The 27,824-nt window shown below is 55.7% G+C and overlaps 1 protein-coding gene and 1 long non-coding RNA gene across 4 annotated transcripts; one reads left to right on the top strand and one right to left on the bottom strand.

The window, feature by feature from the left end:
- Positions 1-321: 321 nt before the first annotated feature.
- BCAN (brevican) lies at positions 322-18,321 on the top strand. Of its 3 annotated transcripts, none has more exons than XM_033196955.1 (14): positions 322-1,077; positions 4,862-4,960; positions 5,599-5,973; positions 6,289-6,463; positions 6,764-6,891; positions 7,344-7,637; positions 10,226-10,459; positions 11,019-11,663; positions 15,057-15,164; positions 15,713-15,871; positions 16,467-16,549; positions 16,920-17,064; positions 17,337-17,527; positions 17,821-18,321. In XM_033196955.1, exons 2-14 carry the CDS (start codon positions 4,870-4,872, stop codon positions 17,926-17,928), a joined length of 2,736 nt encoding a protein of 911 aa, XP_033052846.1. In that variant the 5' UTR covers positions 322-1,077; positions 4,862-4,869; the 3' UTR covers positions 17,929-18,321. The 3 variants fall into 3 exon arrangements, with proteins under 3 accessions (XP_033052846.1, XP_033052845.1, XP_033052844.1); XM_033196954.1 differs by having other exon boundaries at positions 322-1,081; XM_033196953.1 differs by lacking the exon at positions 322-1,077 and having other exon boundaries at positions 4,751-4,960.
- LOC117074987 lies at positions 4,571-20,214 on the bottom strand. The gene is made up of 2 exons (XR_004433804.1): positions 20,080-20,214; positions 4,571-5,952 (listed from the first exon to the last, which is right to left on the bottom strand). It is a non-coding gene; the product is annotated as an uncharacterized LOC117074987 (long non-coding RNA).
- Positions 20,215-27,824: the final 7,610 nt, after the last annotated feature.

The raw sequence follows: 27,824 nt of genomic DNA, 5'->3' as shown, positions 1-27,824 counted from the left end.
GCCAGGGGCTTTGCCTACAGTCCCAGGAGGGAGGAGGGAAAAGCAGAGAGCCTGGGAAAGGAGAGGGAAGCAGAGAGGCCCTGGAGCTGGGGGAAAGAAGGGTCATTGGTATTCTGGGCACTGAGGAGTTCCTGGCTGGGCAGCACTCAAGGCCCACCCCCTGGCATCAGGCTGCACATTCAGCATCCACAGCCCTGGCCAGTAGGCCTTCTGGGCTCCCAGCAACGCCTGAATTTTGCACATTGGTTTGCATGACTGGTAATGTCCCTTCACAGTGCCACCCGCACCCCACCCCCACCCCAGGTCTAGAGATTTCCTGACTTGCTTTGCTTAACCCATGATTCTACTGTCTAACCTCCATCCTTCCAGCTGCAAAGTCAGCTCCTCCTCTGTGCAGGGAGTGGGAGCACCACAGGAGCCAAAGCCCAATCATAGCTGCCTCCAGGGAGGTAGCTACGGTCATTTGCACTCCATTCTGCCTCCAGAAAAGAGTTTCCCATTTTTATTAGGGAGGGTGCCTCTTTTCAGGAGCAAAGCCCCCATTCTCCCTTCATCCACTTCCTACGTCTAATTGAATCCCTCCTCCTTCTTCTTTGACCAACGAGAAGTCCCTCCGGTTGTCCAACTTCCACCTCTCCAGCTGCAACATCGTCATCCTCTAGCTCAGCGAACGCTCCCTCCCCGCCCCTCCTGCCCCCCCCTCCCCAAGCCCTGGGCTTCTCATCCGCTGAACGATGTCCTACTTCGCTCGTCCTTGCTTTCGCCGCTGCCGCCGGGAGCCAACGCAAAGAAGGCAGCAGGTCCCGTGACCGTCCCGAGCCCCCGGCGCTCCCGACCAGGGGGCGGGGGTGGCCCCGGGGAGGGCGGGGCAGGGGAGGGGGGAAGAAAGGGGGTTTTGTGCGGTGCCGGGAGGGCCGGCGCCCTCTTCCGAATGTCCTGCGGCCCCAGCCTCTTCTTGAGCTAGCGCAGTCCCCGCCGCAGTCTCAGCTGCAGCCGCAGGACCCGGACGTAGACCCGGAGGAGACCCCCGGAGGAGGCTACAAACTTCTCAGTGCCGCGCCCCAACCCCAGCCCTGGGTAGGTGAGTGCCTCCGCAGCCCCGCTGCCCGCCCTGGGGTCGGGGACAGAGAGAAGGGAGTGCCCGCCTGGTCTGCAACCCCGGCCTGTCAGCCCTTGCCTCGAGGCTCTGGGGCACCCAACTCGTCGACTCCTGACACCGCAGCGGGGTAGGCTGCCGGACAGCCCCGAGCTCCCGCAGCTGCTGTTGCCATCTCTGATCTACACGCTGCCAGCTCTGCCAGTGGCAGCCCCCCTGCTGCTTGCAGTCTGATCAGCAACTCCTCGGGTCCTCACGTCTTCCCTGCTGCGCGCTCCAGTCCCAGCGCTGCCCCCTAGATTTCCGACCTTGTCCCAGGCAGGGCGGTAGCAGTCGGGATCAGTCCCTGCCTCCGTTCCCCACGCGCAGGCAGCTCCAGGAGCAGCGGCCAGCATCCCTTCTGGGGACACCTTACTGTAGTCCGGCAGGACAGCTGATCGGAGCCTCTCTAGGGGGTAGTCGGGGTGCCCATTTCTGCTGGAATCCCAGCTCGGCTCCTTGCTCTGTGACCTTGGGGTAGTTAGTTGACTCCCCTGAACCTCGGGTTCCTCATCGGTGTGATGATCAAATTATAAACAATCTTTTTCTCACAGTTGAGGCTATCCTCAGGAAGCATTTAGGAGAACTGGCTCAGGTAGACATTAGTAATATTCCAACTATTAGCTGGAATTCCGTTACCAATATTGCATTCCTTCCTAGCACTGTCAGGAAGTCCAATTCCCAGGGGCCTGGGAATTCCCTCTCCCAGGTATTTCCATATCCTGTCAGGTATTCCCCCACCTATTAAAATAGCTCTGCCTACATGGTTCTAATAGGACCAAGAGATTGGCATCAATTCTGAGGGGCACCATTATTATCTGCATTACTTAGATTGCAGATGATAACAGTAAGATCAGGGAACTTGTTACTCATAGACCCATCCACAGTATTACCAGTGCCTATGTTGTTATGGCTAACTTTGCTATTTATAACAGCATCATCCACATTTCAGATTCTATACGAGAGGGATCTGCAACAGCTCAGCTGGTGACATTGCTAATAGTATTATCAGTTGTGCTTCCAATAAAAAGGACTATTTATATGATGATTGCAATTACTCCTACAGGCCCTAAGGCCCCGCTGATATCTTGTAGGCTCGTGTTGCTCCTCATGAAGCCGTTAAGGGGGTAGCAGAGAGCTTCCCTCCTGCTATAGCCAAAGCTCTGGCTTCTTGTGCCTCCCTGCTGACCCTGCTGAGTGCGGGAGCTCAGTTCCTATGGGACAGGCTTTGGCTGCCAGCTGATGGGTGTTCAGCATGGAGGTGGTGGGTGTTGTTAGATGTGTGTACACACGTGCAGGCCTACACACACACACACACACACACACACAGAGAGAGAGAGAGAGAGAGAGCGCGAGCGAGCCTGGTCTTAACTCTCTGGGTTGGGTCTATGAAGACTGGGAGTGAGATGGACATCCAGGGTCAGACAGAAACGTGACAAGAGGAAAGTTTCCTGAACAGCTCAAGCAATTCAAAACAAGGGCAGAGATAAAGAGGCTGGAGCAGAAACAGGGAGGGGGATGTTGTGGCATCAAGGGAAGGGACAGCATGACTACTGAGCTCTCAGGGTTAGAGACGGAGAAGTGTGGCCTGCTCTGGAGGAAGAGAAGACGAAGTGGAGGTGAGTGGTGTGTGGGATAGAGAAGGCCACAGAACCCTGGACCCCTGGGTTCCGAGGCTGGTACCAGATGTGGGTCTGAGTTTCCTCCAGGGCTCCTAGCTGCACCTGGGAGGCTGAGGCCCGAGACTGGAGAGACAGAGCTCTCTGAGAACTGCACGGGGCTGCCCTCTTGGTCTCACTGGTCAGTGATTCCCATTTTGGGGGTCAAGGGTAGGTTGCCCTCCATGTTCCAGAGCAGTTAGGTCCTCATTGGCCTTAGACCGTCTTCTATCACTCTCCCACTGTCAGAACAGAGGTGAAAGAGTGGTACCGGGTGTTGGCCCCAAAGTGACTCCAACTATATGGGTTTCTGGGCCACCTGTCAGAGAGATGGGAGCCAGGTCTGTGAGCAGCTCCAACTCCAGCTCCAGCCCAAAGAGAAGGGAGGGAGGCGCCAGAAGGGGGCCAGGCCCAGGCCCTGGCACAGCTCAGATGCATGGCAAACAGTTTTCCCAGCACCCAGTGGGCACTGGCTGCTCATGCCCAATGGTCCCCACTCCAGCCCCAGAACAGTCCTCCCAAGCACCCCCATGCCTGGAGCTGGTTTCGGCACCTCTAATCTGGCCCCATCAAGAACCTCCTCCCTCTCAAAGGTCAGAGAGAGGCCCTAAACATCTGGTTGTGCCGCTTCTCTCCCAACTCTGACCCTAGGAAATGATACCAAGACACAGTGGGAGAGATGGAGGTTATGATGGCAGGGAGGTGGGAGGATCTGGGAAAAGTAGGAAATTTCCCATCAGCTCAGGCTTAGGAAAGTACAGGGGCAGGTATGAAGGCAGAGGCTGACAGGGCAGGGAAGATGGGGGATAAACAGTGGGCCTGGAATGGGAGTGCACAGCCAGTGGAATAAACCTGATTTCTAGGAGTCCTGCCTGTAGTCTAACCTTCAATTCTCTTGCTGCATCATTGGCCTATTCCATGGCAGACCTGGATCTCCATGCTCTTCTAAGTTTAGTCCAACCCCTAAAGATGATGTAGCTCTGAGCCTTGTCTCCTGGGAGCACATTGCCCTCATGCCTGACTTTTCTTTGCTAGGGATCCAGGGTCAGCCCTGTCCTTCTCTGAGCCTGAGTCTCCATTTCTCAGTGTCATGCAACATCCTTTTTATGACAGTATAAGCGCTTCGAGGAATATTCCGAGTTCTACAGCTTCTGATAGCCAGGGGTAGGAAGGGGTAGCCCCTCCCATTTATTCTCACCCCCCTTAGTCCACCCTCCAGCCCAAGCCTTTCACAAAAGGTAGGGTGGGGGAAGGGAGGGGCTGGACGGAGGCCAGACTGGCAGAGACAGGGGCTTTGTCCCAACTGATTTCTGAGCCAAGAGTTCCGGTGGGAAAGCCCGTGCCAGGCAGAAAGGAGAGGCTGAGAAGAAGGGAGGAGGCAGCCAAGGAAGGGGGATGGAGAATGTTGGGGAGTAAAGAGAAGAGTTTCCTTACAAATAACGGTGGGGAGGAGGTAGAGGAGATGGTGAGCTCAGGAGAAGTTGTGCTTACTTGTGTTCAGTCTAGAAGGCCCTCCTGGAAAAGGCCAGGTGGGTATGGTGTCCATGGAGGCAGGGACAGTCTAGAAGGCAGGAAAGGCTAGAGAGGCACTATGGGAGAAGGCTCTGGGTTCAAGGAAGGAGTCTGGCACTGGGAGGAGCAGACGGAATTCTGAGTATAATAGCACCCACCATTCATGCTATATACTGAGCTCCTACTGTGTGCCTGGTGCTATACATTTGTGCAGGAGTTTTAAGATACAAAGCACTCTCAAAGCACGTGGTTCCATTACAACTCATGAGATAGTAATGATGATGCTCTTTTATAAATAAGAAAATAAAGGCCCAGAGAAGGTAAGGAGCTGGCTTAAGTCACATAGTGAGTTGACTAGGACTCAGGTCTTGGTTCTGAGAAGGAATCCCTAGGTGGAAAGATGGGGATCAGAAACAGAGAGTCCCTGGTGATGTGAAGGTAGGGGACTTCTGGAGCCAGGATATGTATGAACGAACCCACATGAGTGTAGTAGGGAGCCGGGGGAAGTCCATCTTGAAGTCTAACCCCATCTTTCCTTCTCGTGTCCTTCTGTCAGCCTGCAGCATGGCCCAGCTACTCCTGCCCATGCTGGCAGCCCTGGTCCTGGCCCAGGCTCCTGCAGCTTTAGCAGATGTTCTGGAAGGAGACAGCTCAGGTAAGCAACCCCACTTGGGGTCACCATCTCTGTCTTGTTCAGTCCTAACCAACTGCTTCCAGGCTTAGGGGCCCCAAGAAGAGAGAGAATTGGGAGGGCTGTGGGGAAGGGTCCAGGCTGGAACACTTGGAAATAAAGGCTGAGCTGTGAGCATCTGGTAGATTGGAGAAATCATGGGGCAGGACTAGCGAGGGGCACTGGGTGCAAGGCTTTGGGTCCCTAAGGTGGAGGATAGGGGATCCTGGAGCTAGCAGGTGGGAAAGGGGTGGAACTAGGAGAAACCCTGAAGGAGGCCCTAAAGGGAGTAGACCAGGAAACTGGGCTGGAGGACTCAGGGGACGAGGTTGGAGGACCCTGGGGTGTGGTCTAGGAATTTTGGAGAGGAAGTGGAACACTTTGAGAGCAGGGCAAGGAATCTGGGGGCACAGTTGACTGGGAGACTTTGGGGGATGGGTTTGGAGACCGGGATGGTCCTGGAGGACCCAGAGGTAGGGCTGCAGGACCCTGGCCCCTGGTTCTAGAGGGGCCCGGGAATCCTGGGGCTGGAAGGAGGGATCCTGGATCGGGGCTTGGAGCCCACCGGGTGGGACTCTGAGGGTCTACAGCATTAAGTTCCAGCAGGCTCCACCCGTTCACAGAGGACCGCGCCTTTCGCGTGCGCATCTCCGGCCACGCGCCACTGCAGGGCGTGCTCGGTGGCGCCCTCACCATCCCGTGCCACGTCCACTATCTGCGGCCGCCGCCGAGCCGCCGGGCCGTGCTTGGATCTCCGCGGGTCAAGTGGACTTTCCTGTCTGGGGGCCGGGAGGCAGAGGTGCTGGTGGCGCGGGGAGTTCGCGTCAAGGTGAATGAGGCCTACCGGTTCCGCGTGGCACTGCCTGCGTACCCAGCGTCGCTCACCGATGTCTCCCTGGCGCTGAGCGAGCTGCGCCCCAACGACTCAGGCATCTATCGCTGCGAGGTCCAGCACGGCATCGATGACAGCAGCGACGCTGTGGAGGTCAAGGTGAAAGGTGAGAGGGCAGGGAGATTCCCAGAGGGAGGGAGGGAGGGAAGGGAGGAGTCTTGCCCTCGGGAGCCCACAGTGTGAGAGGGAAGCAAACGTAGCTGGAAGGCGCAGCCTGGGTTGGAAAAAGAGTGAGGAGACACAGGCCTCCTTTCTCTCTTCAGGTGGAGGAAATTCTCCCCACCATCTAAGTTAAGTCCCTCATGCTGTAGAGTGAGCACAGTTGAACTTTACCCCTGTGTACAGAGGAGTGACAAGGAGGGTGAGGGGAGGCCAGTGTGCTGGGTGCTCACCTGGCTCAGGGGTCCTCTCTGCCCCACAGGGGTCGTCTTTCTCTACCGAGAGGGCTCTGCCCGCTACGCTTTCTCCTTTGTTGGGGCCCAGGAAGCCTGTGCCCGCATTGGAGCCCACATCGCCACCCCGGAGCAGCTCTATGCCGCCTACCTTGGGGGCTATGAGCAATGTGATGCTGGCTGGCTGTCGGATCAGACCGTGAGGTGGGCAGGGGCTGTGGACTGGGGCTTCTATTTGCCCCTGAGGTGGTCATGGCCCCTCTTCTGCTGGGTGCTGCCTGGTGCGTCAGGCTGGACACGCAGGGCTCTTTGCCTCTGGGGGATGAGGCTGGTCTGAGGAGGGGAGGTGAGGACCGTGAGCATGTGCATCCCTGTAGAGCTAGGAGGACAGTGAGCTGTCAGCAAGTGGCTGCACTGTGGTGGCAGTGGGATTCAGTAGAGTCAATATGGGCTGGCTCCCTGGTGAAAGCATCTGTACTAAGTGATTCTGTCCTTCCTCCCCAGGTATCCCATCCAGACCCCACGAGAGGCCTGTTATGGAGATATGGATGGCTTCCCTGGGGTCCGGAACTATGGTGTGGTGGACCCGGATGACCTCTATGATGTCTACTGTTATGCTGAAGACCTAAATGGTGATTAGGAGTGAGAGGTTCCCAGGGGACAATCTCCTATGCCCCCATACTGCCCATAGGTCCTCCCGGGGCCTCGGCAGGACTTTACTATCCCTCCTGAGTTTAAGGATGCAAGCAGGAGTAAGGAGAAAATTGATGTCCTTCTCTCCAAACACTGTCACAGAGGCAAGCTCATGACCAAAGTCTCAGCCAGGTGGCAGGATACCGAGTTTAACTCATCTACCACCTGCTGGGTGGACTCTGTGCATGGCTTTGCAGAATGAGAAGTTTGGGCCCCATCTCTTTGAGCTCTAATGTCCATCTTGAGGTTCTATTCCGATTTTGATCCTAGAGTAGTTGAGTCCCTGCCACAGATGAGGGAACTGGAGAAGCTTGCCCAGGGTTCCCATGGGAGACCAGAGTGGAAGGAGCTACCAGCTGCCTGGTAACCCACTCTTCTCTTCTCCACCTAGGAGAACTGTTCCTGGGTGACCCTCCAGAAAAGCTGACATTGGAGGAAGCACGGGCGTACTGCCAGGAGCGGGGTGCAGAGATTGCCACCACGGGCCAGCTGTATGCCGCCTGGGATGGTGGCCTGGACCGCTGCAGCCCAGGGTGGCTGGCTGATGGCAGTGTGCGCTACCCCATTGTCACACCCAGCCAGCGCTGTGGTGGGGGCTTGCCTGGTGTCAAGACTCTCTTCCTCTTCCCCAACCAGACTGGCTTCCCCAATAAGCACAGCCGCTTCAACGTCTACTGCTTCCGAGGTGAGCCCACCTCCCTGCAGAAGCTGAGACCAATCTCAGAAAGGCAAAGTTGAGCCCTAAAAATCCTACCCTAGTCTGATCAGTTTAGCTCAGGGCTTTGCCATTTACCTGAAGGGGTCGTGGGTGAAGTCCAGTTTGTCATCTAGGGTTCTAAATCTGGGCATGCCCTCTGGTGTGGTGTCTGTCAGCTGTTTGGCCCAAGGGGTGGTCACCTTTTGGCCTCTCCTTATCTGCCTTCCCACTAGTAGTCCATGCCTTATTTGCTCCAGCTGGGCTGCTGAATAAGCTCCCATTTCCTGCCAGCTTATTGGCAGAACAGAGTTGACCAACATTCTGTGAAATCAATGAGTAATCTGCTCAAGTTCTTCCAGTCAACAACCAAATGCCCTCAGGAGCCCTCTGGAGGATTTCCAGAAACTACAGCTTAAGAAGGTGTCAGATCTTTAACTACCAAATACTGGTGGATGGACTCAATTCCCCCTAAAGGGAGCAGAACCTTAAGCACAGTTGGGAATAGAGATAGCTTTCTGCCCACGTCTTATGGTTTGTTTTTGGGTTTTTTTGAGACAGGGTCTCACTCTGTCCCCCAGGCTGGAGTGCAGTGGTGCGATCATGGTTCACTGTAGCCTCAACCTCCCCGGGCTCAAGGGATCCTTCCATGTCAACCTCTGGAGTAGGGGGGATCACAGATATATGCCACCATGTCTAGCAAATTTTTGTAGAGATGGAGTTTCATGCCCGGGCTGGTCTTGAACTCCTGGGCTCAAGCAATCTGCCTACCTTGGACTCCTGAAGTGCTGGGATTTATAGGTGTGAGCCACTGCACCCAAACCTGCCCATATCTTATGTTGGGAGCTGAGGGGAAGGCAGTTTCTGGGACCCTCAGAGGCAAAAGGCCCAGGCCAAGGGTAACTGACAATAAGAGAGGCATTGCCATGGGGTGTCTAGGTCCTTCCCCAGTTGTAAGCCTGAAATGCTGTTACAAGAGCTGGAAGCAGAAACAGAAGGAGCAGACACAGCCTTCACCCTAAGGGAGCACTTGGTCTGAAGGATGAAGACACAGCTTTTGCCATGGGAACCCCCATTCAAAGGGAAGACAAGATGCCTCACTCCTGGGATGAGCAGAGACTGAGAGAAAAGCATTACTTCCATTGGGACAGATCTGTGGACATATCTGGCTGGGGGCTGGGGAGGGGTGGGCAAGTAAAAGTCCATAGGAAGACAGGTCCATCTGAAAAGACCTCCTGGAACAAGGGTGGTAGTAGTAGTAGTAGTAGTAGTAGTAGTAGTAATAGCTAAAACTTCTGTGTACTGGCTATGATTGTGTGCCAAGCCAAGCACTGTTTTGGAAAGAAATGGTCTGGATCATGAGGAGGGTCAGGGGAGCGGGAATATGACTACAGTTGGGACTACAATTGGTGGACGACAGAGGCAGCAAGGACACAAGGTCTGGTGAGGAGTAAGGCTCACTGGAGCAGGTGATAAGGGCAGGGACGCACTGTCCTGTCTTGCCTGGCTGAGCACAGACGGCCTTCAGGGCTTTTCTTAGCCCAATTCCACCTTCACTTCATTGGTGTTCTGCTCTTGGCTCCCTTCCCCAGAGGACAAGTAAACCATTCTAAACTTCTGGTTATTTGAAGGGAGTAGGTCCCAGAAGGAGGTGGCCTTTTCCCTTGCCTACCTGCCCCACCACTGAGATCCTCAGGTGGTGTCTGAAGTTATTCCTGCACTCTGCCCTCCAGCTACCCTGAGGGAATGACAAGCCTCTCCCCTCCTATTTCAAGAATTTTGGAGGCTGGGTGCAGTGGCTCACGCCTGTAATCCCAGCACTTTGGGAGGCCAAGGTGGGTGGACCACTTGAGGCCAGGAGTTCGAGATCAGCCTGGCAAACATGGTGAAACCCTGTCTCTACTAAAAATACAAAAATTAGCTGGTAGTGGTGATGCATGCCTGTAGTCCCAGCTACTCGGGAGGCTGAGACAGGAGAGTCACTTGAATCCAGGAGGCAGAGGTTGCAGTGAGCTGGGATTGTGCCACTGCACTCCAGCCTGGGTGACAGAACGAGACTCTGTCTAAAAAATAAAAGAATTTGGGGATGGCTGGGACCCCTCACACCTTGTCCCAAGCCCAAGATCCCAAGGTGCTAAAGCTGTTTCATCCATCTTGCTGGCTCCAGCCCCTCCCGCTAGGGAATATCTCTCACTTGAACCTTTCCTGACCACTCCAAAGTAGTACTTTCCATCATTCTATCTTCTAACTCTGCTCAAGTGTTCTTTATCTTGTAACATTATAATGTATGTTTGTTTGTCATCTGTTCTAGAATATAATTTCCCTTGAGGGTAGGAGGTTTGCTGTTTTGTTCTACACTGTATCCTCAGTGCCCAGGAGAATGCTTGGCAGGACACAGAGTAGGCACTTGATGAATGCTTGAGAAATGAGTGATGAAGTTCTGGGATGCTCCCTGTGCCCCAGTAGGTGCTCCACTGGGAAGATGTGAGAGAATTGAGAGAATTCCATGGTGCAGGTTGTGACCTGGGAGGGCAGAGCTACCTATTCAGCCTCGCATCAATACTTTCCTCCTGCCACAGACTCGGCCCAGCCTTCTGCCATTCCTGAGGCCTCCAACCCGGCCTCCGACCCAGCCTCTGATGGACTAGAGGCCATCATCACAGTGACAGAGACCCTGGAGGAACTGCAGCTGCCTCAGGAAGCCATGGAGAGCGAATCCCGTGGGGCCATCTACTCCATCCCCATCATGGAAGATGGAGGAGGTGGAAGCTCCACTCCAGAAGACCCAGCAGAGGCCCCTAGGACAGTCCTAGGTAACTCGAATCCCTTACCCTAAGGACGTCTTGATTGAAAGAAGTTGGGGGCAGAAGAGGCAAGCCTAGGTTGATGCTCGAGTCATGGATGGCATGACTCTGCCCTGTCCTTGCTCAGCAGCTCAGGGGTGCAGGGCACCTTTCCTGTCCCTCTCCCAACTTTTGCTTTTCCAGTAAATTCCACCCCCAAATCTATGGAGCTAGAGATGCTTGCACTAAGGAGCTGCGCCCTGGAAAGGCGGGGCCTCCCTTCTTTGGTCCCTCTTCCACCTCACACATCCAAAACAGACTAGAGTTTTGACAGAGTAGGAGGGAGATGCAATGATCATATTCTCCGGGGCTAATGATGGCTCACAGAGCCTTCTCAAGTGTTGCCTCAACAATGTAGCTGGGGTCAAGTTCTTCCAGTGTGGAGCAAGGATCACCTGTCCTCAGGGCGGGCTCTTCCCTATTCCCCAGGGCTCACCCTCCCCAGCCCCCCTTTTCTCCCCTTCCCTTTTCTCTTTCGGTCCTCGGGCGGGCGCTGTCCCTGGTGCTGAACCGTTTGTGCTTTGCCTAGAATTTGAAACGCAATCCATGGTACCACCCACGGTGTTCTCAGAAGAGGAAGGCAAGGCACTGGAGAAAGAAGAGAAATATGAAGATGAAGAAGAGAAAGAGGAAGAAGAAGAGGAGGAAGAGGTGGAGGATGAGGCTCTGTGGTCATGGCCCAGCGAGTTCAACAGCCCGGGCCCTGAGGTCTCTCTCCCCACTGAGCCAGCAGCCCAGGAGGAGTCACTCTCCCAGGCGCCAGCAAGGGCAGTCTTGCAGCCTGGTGTATCACCACTTCCTGATGGAGAGTCAGAAACTCCCAGGCCTCCAAGGGTCCATGGACCACCTACTGAGACTCTGTCCACTCCCAGGGAGAGGAACCTAGCATTCCCATCACCTTCCACTCTGGCTGGGGCAAGAGAGGTGGGGGAGGAAACCAGTGGTCCTGAGCTATCTGGGGTCCCTCGAGGAGAGAGCGAGGAGACAGGAAGCTCTGAGGGTGCCCCTTCCCTGCTTCCAGCCACACGGGCCCCTGAGGGTACCAGGGAGCTGGAGGCCCCCTCTGAAGATAATTCTGGAAGAACTGCCCCGGCAGGGACCTCAGTGCAGGCCCAGCCAGTGCTGCCCACTGACAGCGCCAGCCGAGGTGGAGTGGCCGTGGTCCCCGCATCAGGTAATTCTGCCCAAGGCTCAACTGCCCTCTCTACCCTACTCCTTTTCCTCCCCCTGCAGCTCTGGGTCACCTGACCTGTAGTCCTTTAACCCACTATCATCCCAAACTCTCCTGTCCTTTGCCTTCATTCTCTTACCCACCTTTACCTATGGGTCTCCAATCTCGGATACCCACCTTGTGACTTCCATCCCAGCTCTCCGAGTCTTCACCCTGTGACCCCAGCCCTGCCACTGACCATCTGTGACCCTTCCTTGCCATTGGGCCCTCCACCTGTGGCTCACATCTCACCAGTCCCACAGAGCATCCTCAGGCCTCTCCAGGGGTCCTCATCACCTACTGCAGTCTTCAGGGCTCAGCCGATTTTCCACTACTCCCTTCCTCCTCCTGTGTGCCATCCCCTTTAGCTGCCTCCCATTGATCTCAGGGAAGCCTGGGAGTCCCTTCCCCACCTTCCAACCTCTGGAGTCCAGGAGAACCCGTACCCCAACAGAGCCTTAAGCAACTACTTCTGTGAAGTATTTTTTGACTGTTTCATGGAAAACAAGCCTTGGAAATAAATCTCTATTAAACCGCTTTGTAACCAAGCTCTGGTACCCTCTGTCTCCATCTCCTGCTGTCCACCCCTCTCATTCCATGGATCTGTGTCATGGGGAGCACTTGGATGCTTCTTTTCTGGCTCCATGTCTCTCCCTCTGTGTGTGTGTGTCTTGGCCTCATTTTTCATTTTCAACTTCTCCCCTTGTCTGTCCTGGCAGTCTAACAGCCCTCATTGTTCCCCCAGCCTCTCCTTCTCAGGCCTGTCTACACTTTCCTCCCTGGCTGCTGAAATTCCAAAATGTGACTGTACACATTACCCCTGGAGAAGTCATCATCCATAGTCTGAGGCAGTACTGGGAGTTGCAGTCCCTCACTCCTGATGAGGAGAAACCCCTACAGCCTGGGGTGCATGGGTTGTGCATTTATATTCACTTCCAGTCCATCTTGGTGGTGCCAAGTGTCATAGTAACTGAGGGAACTGAGGGTCTCTCAGCATAGAGGCAGTTCCCTGGCATTCAGGTGCCCTCACCCTCATCCCCCAGCCCTGCATCTCAGCAGGGGGTGGTGTCTAACGCTCATCCCACTACCTACAGCTTTCCTGTTCTCCACTAACTCCTGCACTAATGACCATTCCCTACTCTCCAGAAGGAATGGCTTCACCCTCCCCAAACCCAAAGGGTCTCAAAGTACCTAATGCTGGAGAAGACACAGATCGAAGAGCAAGTGATGGAGAGTGCGAAGGAAGGAGTCAGGTTCTGGGGTCTGAGAGAAGCCCTCCCTACTCAAGAAGGCTAAGATTCCCAGTGGAAGTCCCTGGGGAAGGCTGGGATTCCCTCAGCCCTAGGACCCCTGTCTTAGATGGATCACATCCTGTGTCCCATCCAGGCTTACCCATGTCAACTGTTACGTCCTTGTAAATTGGCCTTGGAGTTCAGCCCTATGGTGAATAGGGAGGGGGTTTGGTGGGAAAAGGAGCACAACTGGAAGTATCTACAGTATCTTAGTTCCCCCACCTGGAGGGTAAGTGGGAGGTCTCCTTGACTGCTGTTTCAGTGGAAAGAAAGAGAAAACTTTCTGGTTGTGCAGAGTAGTTGTCCCCAAAAAGGGAGAGGGAAGATGACAAGAAGAAGAGTTCTTCACCCGATTCTGCCTGTGCTGGGTTCAGGTTCTGTAGCCCACAGCCAAGGGGAGGGACCCATGGCCTGGGTAGGGGACCAAAGACCAAGTTTGAGAGCCTCTGTCCCCCAGGGTTGGAGGGTTGAATGGGAAGGAGCAGAAAGGACAATAGGAGGGACAGGAAAGTGTGAGAAATGGGACGAAGTTCAGGATTCTACCCTCCATGGGGCCTGGTGCTTAACGGGTTAAATGAAATACCTCTTCCTCTGGGGTTGGGAGGTGGGCAGCACTACCAGCTGGGAAGAAGCTATTGGCAGGAGGGAAGATGACAGGAGGAGTGGTGCTGGAAAAGCTGATTCATTTCACCCAAAACAGCTAGGTCATCCCAGCAAAATTCTTTGAATCGACTCCAGCTTCTCCTCTCTCCACCCCTACTGATTCCCACCAGGCAGTCGGATCTGTGGCCAGGCCAGCGTAAAGCATTGTGGGCCTTGGCCATGGCTTCCAGAGGTGGATGGTAAAGTCTGAAGGGTTCTGCCCTGGAGTGGTTTTGCCTCCCATGGCTGAGGGCCTTGACCTTACCATAGCTGAGGGCCATGACCTACACAGTTGTTCTGTGGAGCCATCTTCCCCTGGGTCATCTGAACCAGAAAGGATTGGAAACTGACAGCTCCTATAGCACCCAAGCACATCCTAAGCACAGCCACATCCTACCCCAGGATCCATAGAAAAAAAGTCCAGTAAAGCAGATGGCTTAGCCAGATGGAGCTAGAGCCAGGCAACAGATTGCAGACCTTCAGGGTAGTGTGTCAGTCTAAGAGGACTGCCTGGAGAACAGGGAGCCAGAAGGAAGGAGTGAGATGGATTCTAGGTTGGAGAACCTGCAGGAGGCCCAAAGTAGAGTTCGGAGAGGGAGTCTGGTAAGTGGAAGAGTCTGTGGATATAAGAAGGGGAGGTGAGATATTGGGTGATGTTGAGAGAAAGCTGCATGTGTGAGGCCAGTCAGCACTGCAGGACAATGGAAGCTGCTGCAACTTAGTTCCTAAGCTGGGGGAGAAAGGGCAGGGCCTAGAGTGAGGAAAATGGGCTGGATCTCCACTAACAACTTCTGGGGCTGGCTGACTGCCCAGTGGACAGCAGGAAGAATGGTTAGTATTCACCTGGACTACACCAATATCAGGTCTCAGGAGCAGTCAAGGGAGACCACCCTCCACTGTTGCTATGGTAATCCTTCTGTTCCCTCCTTCACTTCCATTCATTCCACCTGGACTATACAGAACTGTGCTGGGACCTGGCACAAAGACAAGGGGGTGTGGGACTAAACTCCAAGCCTAGAGAAGGAAAATGACCTGCCCAATATCACACAGAAGCCAGATAAGAGTTTAGAGCTATAACTTTCTGTGCCCAGTATCTTTCTCCGTCATGGGGCTGGGTTCTGAGGGCCCTCCTGGCCACTTCTCCCCAGTCCCTTTTGGGCTGGGCTCACACTGGTGGCCATAACAGTGGCTTGCACAAGGCCGAGCCAGTGCTGAAGTGGGGAGCGGGAAGAGGAAAGAAACCCAGAACTCAGGGCTGGGTTGTGACCAGAGACAGTCTCTAGGGAGAACTTTTAGGGTGCTGTTATAGCTTCCAGGACAGAGAGATCAGGGCTGGGGGGCCCTCTGCACACTCTTCTGGAGGGCTCAGGCTGCAGAGTCGGGCTGTCTCGCTCCCCCGGCCTCACTTCTTTCCCCCTCTCAGGTGACTGTGTCCCCATCCCCTGCCACAATGGTGGGACATGCTTGGAAGAAGAGGAAGGGATCCGCTGCCTATGTCTGCCTGGCTATGGGGGGGACCTGTGCGATGTTGGTGAGTGTTGAGGGACGGGGCACAGGTTTGAAGCCTGGACCCTGCCACAACTTGCTGCTTCTGGAAGGGGGAGGGAGGACGTTGGTTTTGGCCTTGTCATTAATGAGTCCCTGTTTTAGGCAAGTTGCATAACTTCTTTGAGTCCTACCCTCAATTTTCTCATCTAAGTGAAGCCAAAATGCCTCTCATAGGGGGTCCATTTGAGACCAGTGCAAAGCATACTCCTGACATTTAATCGGTGGTCAATACATGACAGGCTCCATTCTCCTGGAGAGGAGAGCACTGCTCGTTACGATGGAGACTCAGGCCAGAACTCCATCCCTCACCCTGGTCCCTGTCTCTCATAAAAGACGCCAGCGCCCCTGCCCAAGAGCCCCTCTAGGCTCATGCTAGCCCCCTCATTCTCTACTAGCTCTTTGACGTCAACCCCCTTCGCCCCTTAGTCCCGCCCCTGTCGGCCTGCGGTAGTGGAAGGAAACCAGCCCCTTCCAGGGGACCTGGCCCTCTGGGTTTTGGTGCCCTAAGATTTCCATCCGTCTGTGCCGCAGGCCTTAGCTTCTGCAACCCGGGCTGGGACGCCTTCCAGGGCGCCTGCTACAAACACTTTTCCACACGAAGGAGCTGGGAGGAGGCAGAGACCCAGTGCCGGATGTACGGCGCGCATCTGGCCAGCATCAGCACGCCCGAGGAACAGGACTTCATCAACAGTGGGCTGGGAACAGGGTGGGAGGGGCCCCCCGCCCGCCATGCGTGCTCTCTCTCACTCGCCTAACCGCTTTCCTCATTAACCCATGCACTCATTCCTTGGTTTTCTCAAGCGTGCATTCCCTCACTCACTCGTTCACTCCCCTTCTCATTCTCTCTCCCTCCTTCCCTAACCTACGCTTAGGCAGTGGCCTTCGGGAACGGAAAGTGGAGGTTCTCGCAGTAGAGTGCGCCTGTGTGGGCCGGGCCGCCGCGCAAGGGGCCGCCGCGCAAGGGGCCGCCTCCAGTCCCTCCAACCTCTCGGCTCTCCGACCTCCGTCGGCCTCCCCCAACTCCAATCTTGTTAAAAATTTTTACTCTTTTTCCAAAACTCCCCTTTTCTAGCCTGGATTCATATCTTCCTTATTTCCCACCCCCATTCCCCTGCTTTCCATCTGGCCCTTGAGCAGAGACTGGAGGGAGGTAGAAGAACCTGGGAAGGGCGGGTGCTGGATCGCTGGTAAGGGTTTCCCAGGCAGTCACCGCAGACCGCCCGGGAGCGGGGAACGGCCGCCATCTGCTGGCGGTGGCGCTCACTGCACCCCTTCGTCTCCCTAGACCGGTACCGGGAGTACCAGTGGATCGGGCTCAACGATAGGACCATTGAAGGCGACTTCTTGTGGTCGGATGGTGTCCCCCTGGTGAGAGGCCCCAGTCGACCCCCCCGCCGTCTAGCTCACTTCCTCTAAGCACTTCTGTTCCCTACCACCCCCACCCCTCCTGACCCTGCCCCCTTCTTTTTCCAGCCTCCTTCCCTTTCTCGTGCCCTTTGCCTCTTCTCCCTGGGCTCTCCTCCCTTCCTTGTGTCCTCTCTCTTCCCTTCTGGCTCCCATTCTCCCTCCCCTAAAGTCCTTGCCCTCTCCTTTCCCCTTCCCCGGGAGGTCCCCTACTCCCTAGCCCTAGCCTTCCCTCTCTTGGGCCCTGCTCACCCGTCCTCCTCCCCAGATCCTCTAGGCCCTCTCCCGGTGCTCCTGGTGTAGGAGCTCCTCACCACCTCCTCCGTCCCCCCAGCTCTATGAGAACTGGAACCCTGGGCAGCCTGACAGCTACTTCCTGTCTGGAGAGAACTGCGTGGTCATGGTGTGGCATGATCAGGGACAATGGAGTGATGTGCCCTGCAACTACCACCTGTCCTACACCTGCAAGATGGGGCTGGGTGAGGGCAGGCAAAGGAGGGTCCCAGCAAGGAAGTGGAGGGGTGGGTTAGGGGACCAGGGCAACTGATGTTTGTAGACAGAGAGTGCAAGGCTACACAGAGGAGTCAGAACATGTTCCAGACCATGGGAAAGCTAACAAGTTATATGGGTCCACTCTGAATCCCTAATTTTTTTTGTCATGTTGTGGCCCATTTTTCTCTTCCCCATGGAGATTCTGGGAACAGTCACCCACAGAGCCAGGCTCCCAGTTCCTAACTGTCTTCCTTTGCAGTGTCCTGTGGGCCGCCACCGGAGCTGCCCCTGGCTCAAGTGTTTGGCCGCCCACGGCTGCGCTATGAGGTGGACACAGTGCTTCGCTACCGGTGCCGGGAAGGACTGGCCCAGCGCAATCTGCCGCTGATCCGATGCCAAGAGAATGGCCGTTGGGAGGCCCCCCAGATCTCCTGTGTGCCCAGAAGATCTGTGAGTGACAGGAGGAGGCATGTAGGAGTGGGAGACAGTAGCCAACGGTAGCCCTGGGCTCCACTCTCAGTCTTGCCTGTCACTGGCCATGTGACCTTGGAGCAGTCACTGCCCCTCTCTGAGGCAAAGGGGAAAAGGTGGGCTGGAGGCTCTGGGGTTCCTTCAGTGCTGATGTCTGATAACATGCAGCCACATTCTGGGCTCTTATGGGCTGAGCAAGAACATCAGAGGGCAGGCTCTGAGGAGAGGAGGAGGAGGAGCCAGGGTGGAGGGTGAGTGTTTGTCTTCCCCAGGCCCGAGCTCTGCACCCAGAGAAGGACCCAAAAGGACGTCAGGGGAGGCTGCTGGGACGCTGGAAGGCGCTGTTGATCCCCCCTTCCAGCCCCACGCCAGGTCCCTAGGGGGCAAGGCCTTGAACGCTGCCGGCCACAGCACTGCCCTGTCACCCAAATTCTCCCTCATACCCTGTGCTCCTGCCACCACAGGATGTGACAACATGACGAGGGGTGGCGCTAGAGTCCAGGTGACTGTTCCGGAAGGGGCTTCTGGGAAATATCTGGGAGGCTCCAGCCCAGCCCAGGCCCTCTCCCCCTACCCTGGGCACCAGATCTTCCATCAGGGCCGGGGTAAATCCCTAAGTGCCTCAACTGCCCTTCCCTGGCAGCCATCCTGTCCCCTCCATTTCTCTGGGGAGCACTGTGCCCACTCATTCTGGATTTTCCAAGGGAATGGGCTTGCAGGATGAACTGTCTGTAAAATCAACAGGAAATAAAACTGCCTACGAGCCCAAGCAAGTTGGATGCTTCTGTGTGTATGTCTGTGACAGACAGAGAGAGGTTAGGTTGGGCAGGGCCTCGTAGGATACATAGAGCTTCGGGGTTTATTCGCTTCCAAAGGTCAGAGATGTCCCAAAGATGTCAGCAAGTAGAACAGTGCCAGAATAGCTGCCAGGAAGTACTTATGGAATGAAGGAATGCACAGGTGCTGGGGGACAGCTGGAGTGATGTAGCATGTTTGCAAAGAGATGGAGTGCCCTGAGTGCCTCAGAGTCAAGTGGACGTCAATGAGCTCTGTCCTGGTAGGGAGAAGGGCTGGGGTCCCAGGAGAAGGGCTGGGGTCCCAGAGAGGAAGGCAGAGGTTGGTGCCTTGGTATCCCAGTTCTGAGCTTCCGGAAGGGCCTTCTCTCATGGGAGTGTGAGAGTGAGGGTGATGGGAGAGCTCCGTTGGCACTGCAGCACGTCCGGGGGTTAGGCCGCAGGAAGTTTACGTCCAGCAGAGGAGGCAGAGATGCAAGAAATAGGGAAACAAGCTAAGGGCCAAGGGGAGGTTCCCAGCCCTGCGGCGGACTGAGCTCCGAAGAACGACCTGGGAGCCCGCACAGGCAGCGGCCAGCAGAGGGCGCCGCGGACCCAGCACGGCGCTCTGAGAGGGCCGTGTAAGCGTGCGCGGAAGGAGACTGGCAGAGGGGTGCGAGGAGCCCCAGGATCCCGCCAGGGGGCGCCGCGGTCTTGCGTCCTGAGGAGGCGGGAGGGGAAGGGGGGGGTTGGCTATGTGGGGGGTTGGACTTCCGGCCAGGCTTAGCTGGCCCTGGGGGCTGTGAGTCAGCGGAGGTTGAGAGGATGAGGTCACTCTGAGAACTGCAGAGAGAGTGACCCAGCGCCCGCGCGCGCGCGCGTGTGTGTGTGTGTGTGTGTGTGTGCACCCTTTTCCCAGTGCACAGAATTGTTGGTGAAGTGCATATCAGGATGCGGTCTGTCCTCATGATGAGAGGACATTCCTGCAGATCCTCAGGCACACACAGTCACACATAGGCACACACGTGCACACTGTTGTGTGTACACACTCCTGCATGTGCCCACTTAGTTACAGCACATCACCCACAAGGACAATACTTATTCCTTCTCTGAAGCCAGTAAAATCCAGAGACAGAGAGACAGATCCAGAGGAGCAAAGACTGATAGTAATACTGGGAGACCCAGAGATAGTGGGCAAGACAGGCAGACACAGGTTCAACACAGCTCTGTGTTGGTAGGAGCTGGGGCTCCCCCAGGCCATCCCTGCCTAGCTCCTGGCCCTTCCCCACCCTATTTCTAAACTTGAAACCAGCTGGTCTCTGATATACCAGTGTGACCTCCCACACCCACCTATCACCACATTCCTTCCTCACCCCAGGCCTCACCTGCCCCACCTTCTGCCCCCCACACAACTCAGCCCTGCGTCGCTAGGGAGCAGGGACTTCTGTTTCTTAAGGAGCTATAGGGAAGAGGATGATTCTGGGGCCAGAGTAGATCCTCACTTTATCCTGTATTACCCTGTGATTGTACAGTCAATTCATTTTTAGGGCTCTCAGGGCATTTAGGTGGAACTGTGAGTGGATGAAGATCAAGGTGGGCCTTTGAAAGTAGGGCCTTAAGGCTGGGGAGGGACAGTGTCTGTCCTTGGGCTCTTAAGGGAGGTCCCCTGAGGTGGAGTTTGATAGTATATTGGATTCCCCAGAGAGCCCATGGTGGTGAGCTGGAAGGGGTTTTGGTTTCCTATCAAGGCATTCTCACCGACTCTCCCTAAGAGCGGCAGGAGGGCTCCGTCATCTTCTCTGATGTATTGATCAGGAGAGCTTCAGAGGTAGACAGGCTGAAGCTGGAATCCTGCCCTGTCCCTGATACCTGCCCGGGTGTTCTGGCGGGGCCCGGAAACGGAAGCCCTCTCCTGGCTTTGTTGGGCTTCCTGGTGAAGGCGGAGCTGGTCCACGGGTGACTCAGCGTCCTGCACAGAGTCCAACCCCTGGCCCAGTCCCTGTGTGTGTGTGCGCGTATGTGTGTGTCCTATCCTGGCCTTGGGCAGGAGGAATTGGCCCCTCATAGAGTGTCAGCCCCATCTTTGGGGATGTGGAGTAGGGGCCACATCTGTGTCTGCCTCTGCTTCCAGGGCACAGCACCAATCTAACGATGTGCTCACCCCTGCCAAGCCCCTGGACGTGTGGTTAAGCGCTCAGCCTCATTCCCACATGTCTAAACAGGGCCCCCTTTGCAGAGTTTTCAGTTTCCTGGGAATGAAGGAGATCAGAATGTGTATGGAGAGAAGAGACCCAGCCTGGGTGAGATTTAGGGGCTTGAACATTGCCGAGGGGCCTGGCAGCCTGGTGAGATGGCCTTCCAGAGAGCCCCAACTTATTTGCTAGGGCCTCCAGCTTCCTTCCTTCCAGGCTGCTCTACCACACACCTACCTCCCCATTCCTCCCCCACACTCCCAACTCCCACAACACTGTCCTGACCTCACTGGGGCCTTTGTCCCAGCTGTGAGGCCCTGTCTGTGGGCCTGTCTCCTGCACAGGGAAAGAAAGAGTCCCATTGTTCCGGCTGCCTGCTGTGACACAGCAGCTCCTAAAGACTTCCAAAAATGCTCAGCCCGTCAGACTCCCGTGGGTGAGTGGACTTTCCCTGGGGGCTGCAGGCAGATCTCTGCCTGGAGTGAGGGCCCAGGTGCTGTCTCTCCCAGCTGTGCAAGTTCTTTCAATCCACAGACTGGAGGTCCTTCCTGAGATCTGACTTCCGCTCTGCATTCTGCAAAGCAGCCTACTTCCTCCTGAGAAGGGAGAACTGAAAGAGGCAGGGGCAGAACATGAGGAAGGAAAGGAAAGAAAGGAAAGAAGGAAGGAAAAAGAAAAGAAAACAGGAGAAAAGGAAGAATGTGAGGAAATTCCCCCCACTGAGAGACTCTAGACTAGTTAATTGTCTGAGTGGGTGGATCTTGTGGCTTCTGTGTTTATTCCCGGATGCGTCTTCCTTAGTATTTAGAGAGCTTGCTAATGGGGAGGCTGTCGACCGCAGGACTGGAAGATTTAAGGGGGCTAGCCCACAGTCCCCTGGCCCATGGGTTTTTGTTTCATTTTTTTGAGACAGGGTCTCACTTTGTTGCCCAGATTGTAGTGCAGAGGCACGATCTTGGCTTACTGCAAACTCTGCCTCCCAGGCTCAAGTGATTCTCATGCCTCAGCCTCCTGAGCAGCTGGGACTACAAGGCGCATGCTACCAGGCAGGAAAATTTTTGTTTCTGTTTTTGTAGGAATGAGGTTTCTCCATGTTGTTCAAGGTGGTCTCGAACTACTGGGCTCAAGCGATGCTCCCGCCTCAGCCTCCCAAAGTGCTGGGATTACAGGCATAAGCCACCTCGCCTGCCCTGGCCCATGCCATATAGACCCCAAGTGGCATCTAGGAATTCCTAGTATCACTGGCAAGGGACATCGCTCTGTGCCTCAGTTTCCCCATCAAGGTGAACCGAAGTTCTCTCTGACATAATTTCCTGGCAAGTGAAAGGAAGAAATCCTGGAGAGACCAAAAGACTCAGAAATTGCGCCAGGCATGGTGGCTCACGCCTGTAATCCCAGCACTTTGGGAGGCCGAGGCGGGTGGATCACAAAGTCAGGAGATCGAGACCATCCTGACTAACACAGTGAAACCCCGTCTCTACTAGAAATACAAAAAAATTAGCCGGGAGTAGTGGTGGGCGCCTGTAGTCCCAGCTACTGTGAAGCTGAGGCAGGAGAATGGCGTGAACCCAGGAGGCGGAGCTTGCAGTGAGGGGAGATCGCACCACTGCACTCCAGCCTGGGCGACAGAGTGAGGCTCCGTCTCAAAAAAAAAAAAGACTCAGAACTTGGGAAGGGACCAGGGAGGAGGGAGGAAAGTAGGTAGAAGACAGAAGAGAGGTGAAAATGCGGAGACAGGGAAGGAGAGTTGGATCCCTGAGTGGCAAATGTCTCCCCTTTGCGAAGAGGTTGGAGTCCTGAAGACCCAGGAGGGGGCCAGAGCCAGCGGAGCATTCCCCCACTGTAAAGTCTCCCAGCCACCCTTCCTGGGGCTCTGGGGCTCTGGCACTTGCAAGCAGCTGAGACGGCAGCTGTTGGGAGGGGGTTCCTCGACAGAGGCCTCCTGGCACCTGCCTTGGTTTATTTCTGGAGCCGCAGCTGAGTCATGGGGGTGGGGAGAGTGAATGGGACTGGGGGGAGGGGAGACTGTGACTAGAAGAGAAGGTTGAGGAAGGAAGAGGGCTCTAGGGCCTGAGACTCTGGGACCTAGGGTCCATCCCTTTGGGGCCAGAGCATCAAGTACAGAAGGGACATCCACATTGGAGCCCCTGGAATAGTGGGGCTTGGGGAAGGCTTTGGGGAGTAGGAGGCAGGGCCTTTACCCTTGAAATGTGGAAGAAGAGACAAGCCTGATCTTGGTGTGGGAATGCTGTGTTAGAAAGGCTGAGAGGCCAGTCACAGTGGCTCATGCCTGTAATCTCAGCATTTGGGGAGGCCAAAGCAGGCAGATCACTTGAGCCCAGGAGTTCAAGACCAGCCTAGGTAACATAGCAAGAGCCCATCTCTACTAAAAATACAAAAATTAGCCAGGTCTGGTGGCTTGCGCCTGCAGTCCCAGCAACTTGAGAGGCTGAGGTGGGAGGATCGCTGTTGTGAGCCAAGGAGACCAAGGCTGCCGTGAACTAGGATAGTGCCACTGCACTCCAGCCTGGGTGACAGACAAGACCTCCATCTCTTAAAAAAAAAGAAGAAGAAGAAGAAGGAGAAGGAGAAGGAGAAGAAAAATAAAGAGAGGGGAAAGAGGGCTCTCAGCAGGGAGGTAGATGGGAGACCCCAGTGCCATGAGAGAGGAAAGAGAGAGGGCTACATTTTCCTCTGCGGGCCATTCTTTCTGTCCCCCTCTCTGCTTCTCAGCTAAGCAGCTCCTCCCCTGGTTCAGCCACTTGAGATTCTCATCCTAGTCTTTTTAATGTCAGCCTGTAGATTCAGGAACAGAGTGCCTGAGTCCTTTCTTTAGGTACTCGAGCTGCATTCAAGAAACATCCTGTTTTCCCACCTCTCAGGAAGACCCTCAAGTCTAACTTCTATCTGTCCTGCTGTAGGACCCATCCTGGAACTTAGCTCTCCCCTGTGGGTGGAGCTGGGGGTCCAGTTGGGACCCAGGAGCCTGTGCCCAAGCCCAGAGTCGTCTCGGGTTTCCTGGGCTTAGGTGGGCTTTTTTTCCATCCCTTCTCCCTTCCATGGGCAGCCTTAGAGAGCACATTCCAGCTGAAATTAAATCACATTCCTCTCTCCCTGCTTCATGAGGATGGCATTGCTGACAGCAGCTGTGACACCACAGGGTCAAGTGGCAGCAGCCGGTTCCCCAGGGAGGGGCTGAGAAGGGGGTGAGGAGGGAAGTGGAGGACCAGGGCCTTTCTTTGGAGGCAATAAATTAATTCTGATTCTTTCATCTCAAGAGACCAGAGAAAGAGGCACAGACCCTGCAGTGGCAGGGATCAAAGTTAGACCACAGGATGTCCTAGCTGTGTGGCGCCTCTGGGGATGACCCAGTCCCAGGAAGGCCCCATGGGGGAAGGAGGTGTCCAGCATCTCTTTCTGAGAGGACCCTGGAAGAATGCACTCTCCCCACTCCAGGGCTGGGCTCTCACACAGACATTAAGGCTGAAGGAGCCCTTTAAGAGACCACACTCTGTGCTCCCTTGACCGAGCCCACACCTAGGCCTTTGATTTTCTCTGAGACTTTGGTGGCAATGGCGGCAGGAGCAGCAGCAGCAGCAATGGGACAGCATCAGGCTGGCTTGAATGGAGAGCTCAGCCCCTAACCTCACCCTCTGAGGCGCCTCAGCCTGCACAGCCTTATAAGGAAGTGCCCCAAACAAACCGAGGAAGCCACCTCCGGCCCCCAACCCGGCCCCACCCCATCCAAAAGCTATATTTACCCAGAGGAGGCCCCAGAATAACCTCCCACTTGTCCTTGCACTGATTGGAGGGGTGGGGGCAGGGGGGATACTGTCCCTCTGTGCTCCCTCCCCTGGGACTCCACCCTCAGAAGTGTGTCCCGTTGTCTGTCATGGCCATTCATTTATTTAACACGCATTTATTCAGCACCTCCTGGGCTCCCAGGCACTGAGCTAGGCTCTGGGCGATGACCAGGACAAAGGTCTTGCTGTCCCAGAAACTCCCATGATGACAGCATGTCTGAGACCCGGCAGTCCCCTGGTTTTGCTCCTACTCTGGCCTCCTTTTCCAGCTCCTTCCCGGTCATCTCCTCTCTGTCAGGAGCTCCTCTGGAGCTCTGTCCAGGGCTCTCTTCATCTTACATGCTCTCTCGGGGGGATCTCTAGGCCAGCGACCCCCTAATTCTTGTCTCCAACCTGGCCCTCTCTCCTGTGCTCCAGCTCCACGTGTCCACCCACCTCAAGCACCTCCTCCTGGAGGTCTGCTGGACTCTGCCGCTCAGAAAATAGTCCTATGTCTCCCAGCTGCCCAGCCAAAAACCTGGGACCCTCTGCTGGCATATCCCCCTCCCTCCCCTACCATAGATTACCAAGTCCTTGGTTGAGATTCCCTTTCCTCACGTGTCTCCTCTCCACCACTGCCACCGCCACTGTCTCCTGCCTGCACTATGGCAGTAGCAGCCTCCCTGAAGCCCTCCTGCCCACACCAACCTGTTTTCACGCAGCAGCCAGAGTTTGACGTGAAATGCAAACCTGGGCCGGGGGTGGTGGCTCACGCCCATAATCCCAGAACTTGGGGAGGCCGAGGCAGGCGGATCACTTGAGGTCAGGAGTTTGAGACTAACTTGGCCATCATGCTGAAGCCCCGTCTCTACTATACAAAAATTAGCTGGGTGTGGTGGCAGGTGCCTGTAATCCCAGCTACTCTGGAGGCTGAGGCAGGAGAATCTCTTGAACTGGGGAGGCAGAGGTTGCAGTGAGCCGAGATCGCACCACTGCACTCTAGCCTGGGTGACAGAATCAGACTCCCGTTTCAAAAAACAAGCAAGCAAACAAAAAATAACAAAAATTAGCTGGGCGTGGCCTCGGGCGCCTGTAATCCCAGCTACTTGGGAGGCTGAGGCAAGAGAATTGCTTGAATCGGGGAGGCAGAGATTGGAGTAGCCAAGATCGCATCACTGCACTCCAGCCTGGGCGACAGAATGAGACTGCTTCTCAAAAAAAAAAAAAGAAAAGAAAAGAAAAGAAAGAAACGCAAACCTGGTCAGGTCACCTCTGCTTGCAACCCTTTAGAAGCTCTCGCTTCAGAATTCACTCATTGCCTCCAAATACGTAGAAGTCTTTATTTCCTGGCTATCTAATAAGACCTCTGTCCCCAAACCCTGACTCTCTCTTCAGTCTCATGATGAACTTTCTCTTCCCTCCTCCACCGTCCAGCACAGGAGCCTTCCTTCTCTTCCTCAGTTGCCCAGGCTTTCTCTTCCTGCCTCTGAACTTTGCACATGCTGTTCCCTCTGACTAGAACCCCTTTCCTCCCCCTCCTCCCCAACTGCCCACTCCTGCTCATCTTTCAGGTTCTCAGGAGAGCCTTCCCTGTCTACCCCTCCCGTACGCCCCCAGCCCAGGTCAGGCGAGGTCCCCTGCACTCTGCTCCCATAACCTAGGGCACTTCGCTGTTTTCAGATATGATTTCCACTCAGAAGCCCTTGTTCAACTGGTAGGTAAAGCTGCCTGAGTGAGGAAGCCCATTGTTCTTTATCTGTGGCTCCCCAGTGCCTGCACAGCACATGGCATGTGGTAGATGCTCAGTAAATAGTTGTTGACAAATGATGACCACTCCTGTTCTCAACACCAGGAATGTCCCTGTTACTGTCCAACCCTCACTCCTCTTGCTGCATTGATAATCACTTCCAAAGAGAACACGCCTCCCACGACATATCCCCTTAGGGAAGTCCTCGCTTCTACCCTGTTTGAGATTGTTGGCAGCAATGGCCAGTTTGGTAACTCTATACGGGATCAGGAGTCCTGTGGGCAGGGGAGTAGGGTGGGCACCAGGCACAGGGAAGGACTGCTTGGCTAGGCCCCCGTCCTCGGCCCTTGCCCAAGCGGAGGTGCCCGAGGGCCTGGGGAGATCAAGCACAGGGCACCTCTGTCCCATTGGAGGAGCAGGGAGTGGACCTTCCTTGCCTGGATGCCAATGCACTGGCCCCAGGCCTAGCAGCCTGGCAGGATCAGATAGGGCCTTGTTAGCAGTGGGTACAGGAAGGAGAGAGTGGAGGCTTGGGCTGCCAGGAGGGTGGGGTGGGGAGAGACAGGATCCCGGCCCCTGAGGGATGGGGCATAGTGGGTGTGAAATGGAGCCTGGGTGCCCAAGACAGAGGTGCTAGATGAAGACAGGCAGAGAGGCAGACAGTGAGGCCCTGTCAGGGAGGCCCCTACCCACCCCTCTCTGACTGGAGGACAGGAGTAGGAGCCAGAGGGGCTGGGACTTCATCTTCTCATCTTTCTCCAGCCCTCAGCCCTGAGCCCAAAGGGAGGGAGAGCCTGCTCCCGGACTTGGGATCGGCTCCAAACTGGAACATTTGTTTGGCAGCCCCTATCCCACCCCCACCAGCGCTATTTAGAGGTGTCGCCAGATCTTCCTTCCCTGCAGAGCTGAAGCAGCGAGTGGTTTCTATTTAGGTATCCTGACTTCAAGGCCTGCAGGCCCCACCTAATCCAGGAACCCCTGGTCCCCTCCCTGTCCTACACAGGGACACAGAGAGTTCCTGGGAAGTGGGGGGAGGAGGAGACGCTGTGGCTGGAGGACCCCTGGGCTAAGCTGCTGCCAGCACAGCACTGTCATCAGCACAGCCCCAGTCCCCACCCCGACAGTTCAGGCCCCCACTCTCCCCTCTCCCCTGCCTCCTGCTGCAGCGTGGGAGGGAAGTCCTACCGAAGAGCTATGCTGTCCTCAGCCTCCTTCCTACTCTCCTGGGCCCTGGGAGGCTCCCAGGTCACCTGGCCCAGCCTCTCTCATTGTGTGGCAGAGTCTGAGGCTCAGAGGATCAATGCTGACCTGAGGCCATGCAGCCAGACTGAAGCCGAACAGGCCTGCCTCTTCCTTCACCCTGCTCCCACCAAGCCAGGTGGAGCAGATCAGGCCAGACTTGTTTGGGTTTAGAGACAAGGGGGCTTATTATGCTGGCGGCACTAAGGGGCTAATGGTGGGGGACATACAAGGGTGGGGGTGGCCCCAAGGCCTAATCCCTGTAATCAGTGCTGTGGGCAGAGATGATGACAGGCCTGGCTTCTGCAGGCGCTGAGGTCACCTGGACTGGCCTCCCCCAGCCAAGCTACAGCCCCTGGCCCTCCCCAGGCCCCAACACTGCTGTCTGCAGCTTGGGTCTGTCTGCCCTCATCCCCCAAGGAGGTCTCCAGGGTCCTCCTCTCCTCAGGAGGCAGCCCCTCCCCAGCACCAGCATCTCCTCCCTCCTCCCCGACAGTCTCCCCCACCACCCCGACAGTCTACCCCACCACCCCATCTCCACTC

This window comes from Trachypithecus francoisi, unplaced genomic scaffold (assembly GCF_009764315.1).
Source record: "Trachypithecus francoisi isolate TF-2019V2 unplaced genomic scaffold, Tfra_2.0 Lachesis_group5, whole genome shotgun sequence".
In the NCBI taxonomy this organism is placed as follows: domain Eukaryota; kingdom Metazoa; phylum Chordata; class Mammalia; order Primates; family Cercopithecidae; genus Trachypithecus; species Trachypithecus francoisi.
Note: the sequence above shows the minus strand (reverse complement) of the source record. Positions and strands in the feature narration are given on the sequence as shown.

Coding starts and splice junctions, on each gene's coding strand:
- BCAN (XM_033196953.1), top strand. CDS start 4,768: ATGTATGAACGAACCCACATGAGTGTAGTAGGGAGCCGGGGGAAGTCC. Junction 15,872..16,466: donor GGAACAGGACTTCATCAACA/GTGGGCTGGGAA, acceptor TCGTCTCCCTAG/ACCGGTACCGGGAGTACCAG. Junction 17,065..17,336: donor CACCTGCAAGATGGGGCTGG/GTGAGGGCAGGC, acceptor CTTCCTTTGCAG/TGTCCTGTGGGCCGCCACCG.